Here is a 12,313-nt window from a genome sequence, read left to right on the forward strand (position 1 = left end):
CATAGGGCCTGCCCCGCCAAACCAGACAAGTTGTGTAGAGGCTCTCAAACTCCAGTTTACTAGGCATGGATGCAACCAGTAAGAAGCCCTGCTAGGGCTGTGGGGAGTGAATACCCATCCATCTTCCCAACGAGCTTCCCTGGTGCCCTGTGCCACCCACACAGGAGTAAGGAAGGAAAGAAGAAGAGTAATATCTGTAACCATTGAGAGCCCATCCTCAGGAAAATGAAAACTGGGTATAGAGAAGAGAAGAATGCTGACAGCTACTTTCTGTTATAATCCTCCTAGCACTATTTATCTGAACTTTGACATTACATTCACACATTATTTTTAAACCATACACTAATAACACATCAATAAAAATTATTTTTAATTGGATTAGCACAGTATACATTAAAATTCTCATCTTGTTTTTCTTATAATTTCTAAGTCTTTCTCATCCTTACCTTCTCCCCACCTGGCTTCTCCACAGTGAAAACTTCACTCCAGATCTGAATCCCAGTGGTTTCTGGGTCTGAGCCTCCTCGCCATGAAAAGCCTGTTAATGGTTCCTCTGGATCACCCAACCAATTTGAATGGCCACCTTCCTTCTACACAAGAAAAAAGACATACCCATTAAGTCTTTGGTTTTCCATATTCTGAAGCACTTGGGGACTGAACCCAGACCTTCAAGCCTGCTAAGGCTCTGCCACAGAGCTACATGCCCAGCACTCTCCATGAAGTTGTTTTTTTGTTTTGTTTTTTCATTTTAGTTGAAGTGGGCTTTGAACTCAGGCTTCACACTTGCTAGGCAGGCACTCTATCACTGAAGCCATTCCCCCAGTCCTTTTTGTGTTGGGTATTTACAAGATAGGATGTACATGCCCGGCTGGCTCTGGACTGTGACCCTCCTGATCTCTACCTCCTATGTAACTAGGATTATGATGTGACCCACCAATGCCAGATTCCATTAAATTTTCAATAAGTAATTTTACGTATCAAGGATAATTCATGAGCTATTTTGCTTCTCTGGACATAAAAGTCTCATTTTCTACCTGTAATGAACTAATTTTTCCTTACCTGAGCATACAAATATCTCAGCATAAAATCCAAAATGAAGGACTTGCCCTTTCGGAAGGCACCAGCCACTGACACTACCACCACATCAAGATCTCGGATGTGGTCCTGCAGAAGGATGCTGGCCAAGGCTTTCTCTTCTAGCTCAAAGGAATGTTGTTCTTTGTGAACCAAAACAACCTGCACTGGACCAGGCTTTCCGCTCTCCATGGCATCACCTATGTTAACGTAGAGGAAAAAAAATTAGTTCCAAACATTTTAATATGTATACAAATATACTAATCATAAAGTGAAAAAAATGGCAAATTAGGCATTCTCATGCGTTCTGATGGGAGCATAAAATGGTATAGGTATTCTGTCTCAGAAAGAAAAAGAAAGGGAGAGACAAAGCCTTAGGGTGTGAAATAGGAATTACTTTGGAAGAGGCAAAGAGGTTCACTCTCGACACCCCTGTTCATTAACATAGTGTAGTCCTAACCAGACAGGGTCCCACCCTATAACCCAGGCTGGCCTTGAACTCAGGATCCTCCTGCCTCAACCTTCTGAGTGCTGAAATTACAGGCATGTTCCACCATGCCCAGCTATCTCTTGAGTTCTTATTGCCACAGCAGCCAGTAAAATCCAAGATCTAAAGACCCTTGATCCTACATACAAAAGAATTAATGAAAACAATTTGGGCTGGAGATGTAGTTCAGTGGTAGAACACTTGCCTAGCATGAGCAAGACCCTGTGTTCCATCCACAGCATCAAAAAAAAGAAAAAAAAAAACCTGAAAACTATGGATAAGCTACAATGTTCAATACTATGCAATATTCAAAGAAACACAAAGCAAAGTCCTGATTTGTGGGGACAGGTAGCTGGTCATTCCCCCAATATTAGTTTCTCCCTCTTGCTATATAACAGGTTTTTAGTTGGGTGTATAACTACCCAAAGAAACCCAACCTTGTAGGTGGAATATTATAATGTGACTAAGCTCTAACCAATTTAAAATGACTGGAAAGATGCAGGCAACTTTCAGGTCAGACAACTTCCCCCTTCCTGCTAGCTGGATGTAAAAACTAGGAGTGAGTCACTCTGAGCCAGACACATTAGGACAGCACCCTAGACTCCTGGAGCAACAAGAGAGGCAAGGACTAGGTCTTCGTGCAGCAAAACTGCCATGCTGGTTTACTTATATATGAAAGAAAAATGTCTATCTTGCCTAAATCACTTATGTGGAGGTTCTCTCAGATACAGCCAAGCTGCAGGGCACCGGTGGCTCACACCTGAAATCCTAGCTACTCAGGAGACAGAGATCAGGAAAATCATGGTTTTAAGCCAGTTTGAGCAAAGATCCTATCTTGAAAATACCAACCTAAAAAAAGGGCTGGCAGAGTAGATCAAGTGGTAGAGCGCCTGCCTAGCAAGCATGAGGGTGTCAAAAAAAGAAAAACGAAAGACATGGCATAGTGAATATAATAACACACAGCAAGCACACAATATAAAATTGTAAGACAAATGGATGACATCTACTACAATACAGTTGAAGGCTATAACCCTAAGGATGCAGGTGGCGCTGTCACAACAACAGACATGGACAATAAGGTTATGTGGACTACAGGAAAGATACAATAACCAATGATAAAAATGTATGTAGCTGTACACTGCACTTCCAGAAAAGTTGAAGACTACTTCAACACCTGGAAAAAAAAAGGAAAAAAGATAAAAGTTTTTACTAGTGTCTTTCTCTCTTGCTCCCTACAGCCTAACACCCAAGAATAAAGGATAACAGGCTGTATTTCCCAAGAGCTGGGTGACCCTGCATTTCTCTTCATCAATATTATAAGCAGTCATCAACATCCATTGGACTAAAACCAACCTTGCTCACGAGCAGTGTTCCTTTCATTTGGGCCATCTGAAGGAAAAAATTATTAGTTATACACATCACCAATAATTCAATTTAAACATAAAGTTTCTTTCTTTTCATCATACTATCTTTATCTCTTGCTTCCTAAAGACAACAGTACTGTATTACTGATCTTCCAAGTAAACACTTAATTTCCACATGCCCCTTTCTAGATGTCGGATAAAGGTCCTCTGCTGATTTATCCTTCTCACATCCTAGACTCATATTCCTTAATCAAAACCTTAGGGGCTGGCGTAGAGCTCAGTGGTAGAGTACTCGCCTAGAATGCATGAGGCCATGGGACTTGGCGGATATAGCTGAACAAAAGAGACAAAAATTCCAAGGTTGGAGGAGGAAAGGGGAAATGGGAATATAATGAAGGGGGTAAATTTGCTCAAAGTATACTGTACACACATATGGAATTATCACAATGAATCCCCTCATATTATTAATGTATGCCAATTCAAAAATAAAATTTTTTTTTTAAATAGATGTAAATTCCTGCCTTCAGCCGGGTGCTGATGGCTCACACCTGTAATACTAGCTGATCAGGAGGATCTTGGTTCAAAGCCAGCCCAGGCAAATAGTTCAAGAGACCCCCCCCCCCCGCCCTCAAAAATACCTAACACAAAAAGGGCTGGTGGAATGGCTCAAGGTGTAGGCCCTGAGTTCAAGCCCCTGTACCACAAAAAAAAAAAAAAATTCCTACCCTCATAGAGGGCACAACAAATCAACCAATCTATTTATCTTAGGACCCTTTCCCTTAACACCCTGCCACTTTTCAACCTTGCCTTTAAATTATCACCATCTCCACATGTTCCATTGATTGTGTTGCCTCATCTCTGAGGGCTAAAATCTTCTACTTCATTATACTACATAAGCCTACTATAACTACAAAAAAAGCTACCAAAAAACATTTTCCTCTTTTTTTTATTAGTGTATATTAATTGTACAAAGAGGTTCCATTATACTCTATTACTCTTTCTTACCACTCTCCTGCCTTTTTTGAAAAATTTTGAGATTATTCTACTTTTATACATGCATATGATGTACTGCAGAGAGAGAGAGAGAGAGAGAGAGAGAGAGAGAATGCCTTTCTAGCAAGCACCAAGCTCTCAGTTCAAACCCCTGTATACTGAAGGAAAAAAAAACACACCATTTTATGGGGTCTGAGGATGTAGCTCAGTGGGAGAGCACCTGGCACCTGCTTAGTATGCAAGTCCCTCAGTTTGACGGTAGTATGGCAAGCAACCATACACACATACACACACACACACACACACACACACACACACACACACACACACATTTTATGGATTCATGACTCAAGGCTAAAAATTTCCATCCTATATGTCAAAACCTTTCACCATTCACTCCACTATTTTACTTATTCTATCTCTTTACCCTCATCCTCTCAAGAAAATTTATCCTCACTGGTCTTTGTCGTCTTAATTCCAATCTTTCAAGCGTACAAAATCTGCAAGCACTCATTCCCATAGCCTGAAATGCTTCTTCCCTCTTGACTCTGGGCAGATAGTTATTCATCCTGCAATACTCACCTTTTAATGAAGCCCTCTCTTATCCTGATTACCCAACTGACCTTCTCAGAGTCTACTGCTTTACACAGTATGCTAAAAAGAACAAAACAGACTCTGGATCAAAGCAGAGCAGGGCCTGAGTCCTGGCTTTTTCCCCTCTAAAATGTAAGCTCTATGAAGGCAAGAATTTTTGTCTCTTTTGTTCCCAAAACAATGCCCACAGATAACAACCAATAAAAATGTGTAAAATAAGCAAACTCCATAACTCAGTCACAATGTGACTCTGGAAAAATTTCTAATCACTTCCATGTCCATTTATAAGTCTAATAACCATCTCAAAACACAGTACCTGACACATATTAGGAACTCAATAAACAGTCTCTCCTTCCACATTTGTTTCCACTGAAACTAGTAGATACTATTACCTGTACTTGATACAATATTATCATATTGTAATTAAGATTTATCAACCAGACTAGGAGCTCCTGGGAATCAAAGAAACTGTCACATTCAGTCCCAGTATCTAAAATAGGAAAAAGAAGTTTCCTAGTACTGTGAACATAAACCCAATATGTGTAAAGCACCTAAATAAAAATCAGTTTCTCCCTTCCTTCTCCCACTCTCTTTCATTGCCAAACTCCTTGAAAATTCCATTTGTTATCTACCCATCTACACCTTGCAATTTGGCTTTCATCTTAATCTCTATTGAGATTCAATCTCTAGTTTATCAAAGACCTCTTTTTCCAAAGTCAGCAGCCATCTCTTGATTCTCATTCACCTCTACCTCTCTGCAACAAAACACAACTGCCACCTAATTCTAACTGGTCATCTGTAAACCTGTAATTCCAGCACTGGGGAGGCTGAGGCAGAACCAAGAGTTCAAAGCCAGCCTGGGCTACATAGTGAGGCCCTGTCTCAAAAAACAAAACTAAACACCTGAGCGCCGTGGCTCACACCTGTAATCCTAGCTACTCAGAAGGCAGAGATCAGGAGGATCACGGTTCAAAGCCAGCCTGGGGAAGTAGTTTGAGAAACCCTGTCTTGAAAAAAACTATCACAGGAAAGGGCTGGTGGAGTGGCTCAGATGAAGGCTTTGAGTACCACCAAAAAAAAAAAAAAAAAAAAAGCAACTTAAAACCTCTGGACTCAGCACACATCCTAGCTCTCTTTCAGCCTCATCATCTTCCTTCTACAGCCTCCAGTGAGTAGGTACACCATTGATGCTCTGCTTCAGTCTCTTGCAGTGCTCATTCATTTCCTCAATAAGCTCTTTATTCTTAGAATTTCAACTATACCCTCTATTTGATGACACAACTTCATTAGCTCTTTAACCTGGCATTTAGTCCAAATGTAGAACTGCCTTAGGGAAAGATTCACCTGGATGCTCCACTCACCTCACTCTCAGGAAGAATATGTGGAAATACATGAACTTACAGTCAGGAGACAGCTCCTGTTGCAGTTCCACCACTGACAGCCTGTGTGATCCTGGACATGTCTAGTCCTCAGTTTCATCAGTAAAATAAGTCAAAGCTCTACATTTAGTATTGTCAAAATGTATCCTCTTGTTAACTCTACTCTCAAACCTCTGTTTTCCAGTTCTATGCTCCCATATGCAGTGCATCACCAAGTCCTATCACTTCTTCCTTTCATAATTTAAGTTTCTGCTTTTAAGCAAAGGTTTGCTTGTTTGTTTTTGAGACAGGATCTCACTATAAAGCCAGACTGGCCTCGAACTTTAAATCTTCCTGCCTCAGCCTCCCCAGTGCTGAGATCACAACCAAAAGTGTTATTATAGTGAGGTAGTATATATAAGAGAAAGGCCTTCCCTAACAATAAGGAAAGACCACACAGTTCTTGGCCCAGTTCTGCACTGACTGAACTAGTATGAATAAATCAGTCTACCTCTGTGTCTCCATTTCTAGCACAAAATCAGACAGAAGCTTTTTTTCAGTTCTAAAATTCACTAACTTAGCTGGGTGCTGGTGGTTCACATCTGTAATACTAGCAACTTGGGAGACTGAGATTGGGAGGATCAAGGTTTGAGGCCAGCTCAGATAGTTTCCGAGACCCATCTTCAAAACAGCCATAGCAAAATGGACTGAAGGAGTGGCTCAGTGGTACCACACCTGCTTTGCAAATTATGAAGCCCCTAATTCAAACGCCAGTACCACCAAATATAAGAATTAAAAAAAAAAAAAAAAAAATCAGTGACTTCTTGGACTTTTGTTGTTTGGGTGTTGAACTCAGGGATTCCTGCTTGCTCTACCACTTGAGTCACACCTCCAGCCCCAATGACTCTTGAACAATCAAAAATTTCCCAGATATCCAATTGTTCAAATTTGCTAGGTGACCTATCCATCCTATGACTTAATTTAAGTTGGATAAGAGCAAACCAAAACTTATGTTCAGGAGAACACTAAAGTGACTTAATAAGTATGTTGTAAAAGATTTTAGGTTTTTGAGGCTTGTTTGGGATTTAGAAGGAGGGTTCCGTACTAATTACAGTGAAATTATTCCCTCTTCTCAGGAATCTTAAACTCTGGAAATTCTACCTAATCTCTAGGGATAGTACCTTTCAGTGGCAACATTACATGCTTTCTCCTTTTGGAGAAGTAATTATCTTCCAATGTCTTCATCTGCATGGTGAGTTAATACTCTATTACCTGCATTTATCTGAAAAACAGATCTGACATTTCTGCAAATATACAAATATTTGGCCTGACAAATAGATACATGTAATATCCATGTGCATTTAAGTAAACTTAAATCTTCACTTTTAAAAAGAGGGTAGTAGAAATACTGTACCATATTGCCAATTCTGATTACTGCTATAAATAGCTCACAATAATACCACATCAGTCATCATTTCAAGTTGAATAATAGCAGTATAAGTGGAAGCTACAACCTTTACCCTCATTACTTGTAAGCACTGATTTACCCTTTACTTTTGGCATAAAGCACCTTAATTCAAATTAACAAATAGGTTTCATATGGTTATTCCAATAATCTCTGAAGTAATTTCATACCACAGATTAGCTCTGCACCAAAATGACAACAACCCAAACTGGATAAAGAATGAAGCTGAACGACTACCAAGTGAAATTAGTTATTATGTGAAAGAATTCAGAGAGGCATGTGCTTATTACAGCACTGACTCCTCCTAGAGTTACAGGCCTTAAACAAAAAAGGAGGGTTGTGGGTACAGCCCAGTGGTGGAGCACATGCTTAAGGTGCATGAGGTCCTGGGTTCAATCCCCAGCAACAAAACAAAACAAAAAAAAAAAAAAAAAAAGGAGCTATACAGGTTGAATAAAATGAATGACACTACTAATCATGATTGGCCTTTTTGCTTTTTGGATCTTATTGAAGGACATAAATTCTAATAAGTTCTATCACAAAAACTTTATGAGGAGAGCTGGGGGTGTGTAGCTCAGTAGTAAAGTACTTGCCTAGCATGTACAAGGCCCTGGGTTCTATTCCCAGCAGTGCAAAAATATTAATAATAATAATAATAATAATATGGGGAAAAGTTTAAATGCTCTCAAATACTTGAGAAGGCCATCTAAACAGTGATAAATTCAGTAAAACTGGTTAACTGAAAGCAGTTACTTTTGCTACTTCAGAAAATTCAGGACCAGGGCTGTAGCTCAGTGATAGAACACTGAGTTCCTTCAAACAAAAAGAAAATTCATACAGAATTTAGTCCTTTAATTCAACAGTGTAGATCAAGGTTTCAAAACACTGACACTACTGGGGCTGGATAACTCTTTGCTGGGAGGCTGAGGGAGGGGGTAGGTATACACTCTAAGATATTTAGCAACTAGATATTTACTCACTATATACTATATGTTCCCCCTTCCCAGGTTGTGACATCCAAAAATGTCTGAAAGTCCCATGAGGGAAAACTCACCCTGTGTGAAGAGCCAATGGGGTAGAACCAGCCTGGGCACCCATCCTTACTGTCCAGGAAATTCACAAAAGCAAAGTAACCAAAGTTACAGAAACAGTTTTCTGAGCAGATTGTATGACTCATGGTAGAGTTATGACCTGAGTTTTCCAGTCCTTTTTTGAAATACCACATTCCCCAAAGGGCAAGAATAACACACCCAAAAAACAGAAGATACCATTTTCAACCATTTTTTCTGGCAACTGTTAAAGTTCCTGATGTACAAAGCCAAAGAAAACATACCATATGCAAAAGTATACTAAGTCCAACACTAGAACTACCAGGTGTGGCTCTTTTTGATGCTGGGGGAGTAGGTATTTACATACTCCATTTTGGCTTAAGGCAGTTAATGTGCCAGCAGACACACATAAAAGGTTGTTTCATTGAAATACTAGTTAAAACAAACATACCAGAATATTGGGGAAATTGATATTCTAATTAATTACAGAAAGTGTTTAGGAGAAACTTGTTATAGAAAATCTTTGTGCCTTTGCACAAAATGCTGAACAAAACCACATTTCTTATGCTGACTACAAAATTTGTAGTTCTTTATAGATTTATAAAGATCAACTGTAACTGAACAGTACTGAAGATTCAGAAAATGCAGGGACATGGTCTAATTTAAAAATGATGCCAAGAAGCCAGGCAAAGGTGGCATGCCCCTGAAATCCCAGTAACTCAAGAGGCTGAAACAGGAGGATCACTTGAGTCCAGAAGTTCAAGGCAACATAGGGAAACTACAACCTCAAATAAATAAATAAATTGTGCCAGTCTATGCCAGAGGTGGAGAAAAGAACTTTTCACTAGAATGAATTCAACAGTGATTTTATTTGCATTTCCTAAACATGGGAAACCTAGCTACCTGAAGGTTTTACCTAGCTAAATAAGTTCAGTAAGGTTTTTTTTTTGTTGTTTTGTTTTTTTAATGGGACTGGAGTATGAACTCAGGGCTTCTTGTTTGCAAAGCAGGCCCTCTACTGTTCTGTTATCTTGGAGATGGGATCTCATGGGCTCAAATTATGATTCTCCTGATCTCAGCCTCCCAAGTAGCTAGGATAATAGGCATGAGCCCAGTCTCTTAATAATGTTAATGTACAGCAGTGCAGAAAATCACAGCTTTAAGGCAACTGAAATATTTTTTTTTCCTTAAGCTTTTCCCTCACTTTTGTCTTTTTTTTTTTTTTCTTTGTAGAACTGGAGTTTGAACTCAGGGCCTACACCTTGAGTAACTCCAGACACTTTTTGTGATTTTTTTGTGGGGGTGTGGGGTGGTTTTTTCTAGATAGGGTTCAAGAACTATTTGCTCAGGCTGGCTTCAAATTGTGATCCTCCTGATCTCTGCCTCCTGAGTAGCTAGGATTATAGATGTGAGCCACCAGCACCCAGCTTCCTTTGGTATTTTTTAAGTAGTATGCCCATCTCTAGAATCTCAACTCACGAAAATGTTCTAAAATTCAGACAAACTTTTAAAATGTAGTTATGTTGCTTGACCACTTTCTCAATAGGAAAACACAGGCCATAAATAACTTTAATGGGCATGCCAGTCATTATAAGGAAGTTCTAAATCAATTCTCAAACAAGTTCATACACATGGAGGTTTCCCTAACGTACTTTACGGAAATCTTAAACAGAATGTGTGACCAAATTGTTCATGACTACCTTTGAGGAATTGGGAAGGAGAGAACTTTATAGGTCTTGCTCACACAACTATTATTTCATTTTAAGGTTTTTGTGGGGCTTTTGGAGATTTTTGTCTGTTCTGAGACTAGGTCTCCCGATGCAGCCCATGCTGGCCTCCAGCTCCTGGTCCTCCCTGCCTCAGCCTCTTCAGTGCTGAGTGCTGGGACTACAGGCATGCAACACCACTGGAGGGAGAGGCAGGAAGATTGTGAGTTCAAGGCCAGCCTGGCTACATAGCAAGACCCTGTCTCAAAAACATAAAAACAGTGTAAATATAACCTTTATTCTACGACTGCTAGCAAAAAAAATTTTAAAGAACATGTTAAATATAGAAAAACAAATTTTATTCTCAATAAGACCTAGGGGGAAGGGATAAAGCTACTCACTGCGTTCACCCCTAGCTCCACAAAAGAAACTAAACAGGCCTTCTTTACTGAAAACTAAGAAAATAATGCTAGTGAACATATCACATCTGCTATTTTTCTTAATTTTATGAATATTACAGGAGATGGTAAACCGGAGCTAATTAACTCAACATGCTGGACTCGCCTGAACAATGCTTCATTATGTGGAGATCTTTTCTACCAAACGTTTCCTTTACAGGTGTTCAAAGAGCAACGAGCTATTTTTCGCAGGAATTGAAAACAAAAAAAAAAAAAAGCTCTAATTTGAATTTCCAGTACCTATCTTGCCACGCTGAGTACGTGACAAGGCTTAGAACTCAGTAGGTCCCCCAAAATAAGCGGAAATGGGGATCGCCCAGCGGCAGTCCGTTAGCTTTTCTTCTCCCTTTCCGAAACATTCCACCACTCCGGACTCAAATTTGAGGAATGGGACTTGCTAAACAGAGTCTTCAAACACCACCCTTGACCTTTTGCCTCGAGGTTTCGCAACCTTAACGTCGGGTAATTGCAGGAGCACACATATCCAACGAGAACGGAGCCAGGTACAATGACAGGCGAAATCGCACCCGTGGATTTACGGTGCCTCCCTATTTGGTTTACCATTTAATACTGGTTATGTCTTCAGGAAAGCAAGAGAACAAACGTATGCACCAAACTTACTCCAAGGACTTGCTAAAACCCAATCCAGACCAACTGTTCTCCTTCCTTTTTGGAGAGAAGTGTGGATTGGAAACCAACTTCACTAATACTTGTTGGCAGAGCCCCAAGGTCGCTTGGATAAAACTAAAACTTCCAGCTCCAAGTTTCCGAGCAGCCCTCCGGCACCGAACAATAAAAGCATCTATCTGGCTCCCCTCCCGCTCCATCCCGGCCCGTTAAGACGGCGCGTCGGTCTGCCCGCCGTCCCGGCGGGGAGGGGAGCCCGCGCCAGGCGGGGCTGGGCGGGCCGGAACTCCGGGGCCACCAGCCCGGGCGGACTGGGCCCCGCGGGGAGCCCCTGGCCAAATTCTGGAGCCGAGGGACCCCGGCGGGCGCGCACTCCCGGCCCCAGCAACCAGGAAGGGCGGCAGCAGGGGCGGGCGGCGGACTCCTCGGAGCCGAAGCAGGGAGAAGCGGCGGGAACGACCACGAAGCGGGTCTGGGGAAAATTGTACGCCTCACCTGCTCCTCCCGAGGAAGCCGCTACCGCTCGCTGAGGGGACAACATGGAGCCTCCGCCTTCAGCACAAGCAGCAGGGACGCAGAGAGGGGCGGGCTGGGGCGAGCGCGAGCCAGGCCCTAGAGGCGGGAAACAGGCGGGGCCTAGCATCCAGTAGAAGCCGGGGAGGCGGAGCGTGCGGAGCCGCGAAGGAGCGAGCCCGGGAGACGCGTGGGCGAGACCTCACAGGCGGTCCGACGCGAGAAAGCGCACGCGGCAGGGTCCCGCCATCGTACGCGCGTGTGAGCGTGCGAGGAACGTGCTGCGGCCTACCTGTGGATGTGTTGTGAAAGCTCCAGTCCGCAGGGAATTGTAGTCCGGTGCTCTCTGGGCCCCGCCCGCGGGCCCCATTCTGCACACTCATCCCGGGCGGAGAGGAAGCAGAGGAGGGGGCGGGGCTGGGTGGGGTTGGGCAGGCTTTCCGGCCAGTGAACTACAACTCCCAGCAGGCTGTGCGGGAAGAGGGGCAGGAAGGGCCGGGCCGCCCAGCCAGAGACCCCGCCCGGTGCCTAGTGTGGGGACCAGGCCCGGGCGGAGGCCTCGGGGATCCCGCCACGCTTGCTGGGGGTTGGTGATCAACGCTGTTGGGTACCATAGGTGGACGGC

The 12,313-nt window shown here is 42.4% G+C and overlaps 1 protein-coding gene across 3 annotated transcripts in view; it reads right to left on the reverse strand.

Moving 5' to 3' along the window:
* Window positions 1-12,085, reverse strand: part of Atl3 (atlastin GTPase 3) — a 50,572-nt gene extending 38,487 nt beyond the window's left edge. The window contains exons 1-4 of one of the 3 annotated variants that reach the window (XM_020159028.2): window positions 11,671-11,921; window positions 2,915-2,950; window positions 1,060-1,274; window positions 447-590 (exon numbers count right to left, since the gene is read on the reverse strand). In XM_020159028.2, the coding sequence (XP_020014617.1) occupies window positions 447-590; window positions 1,060-1,274; window positions 2,915-2,950; window positions 11,671-11,818 (543 nt within the window). In that variant the 5' untranslated portion in view covers window positions 11,819-11,921. Of the gene's footprint in view, window positions 1-446; window positions 591-1,059; window positions 1,275-2,914; window positions 2,951-11,670; window positions 11,922-11,980 lie in introns of those variants that run through there. The other 2 variants (XM_020159030.2, XM_020159029.2) reach the window with 2 other exon arrangements.
* Between the last annotated feature and the right edge of the window lie 228 nt (window positions 12,086-12,313).

This window comes from Castor canadensis, chromosome 1 (assembly GCF_047511655.1).
Source record: "Castor canadensis chromosome 1, mCasCan1.hap1v2, whole genome shotgun sequence".
Classification (NCBI taxonomy): domain Eukaryota; kingdom Metazoa; phylum Chordata; class Mammalia; order Rodentia; family Castoridae; genus Castor; species Castor canadensis.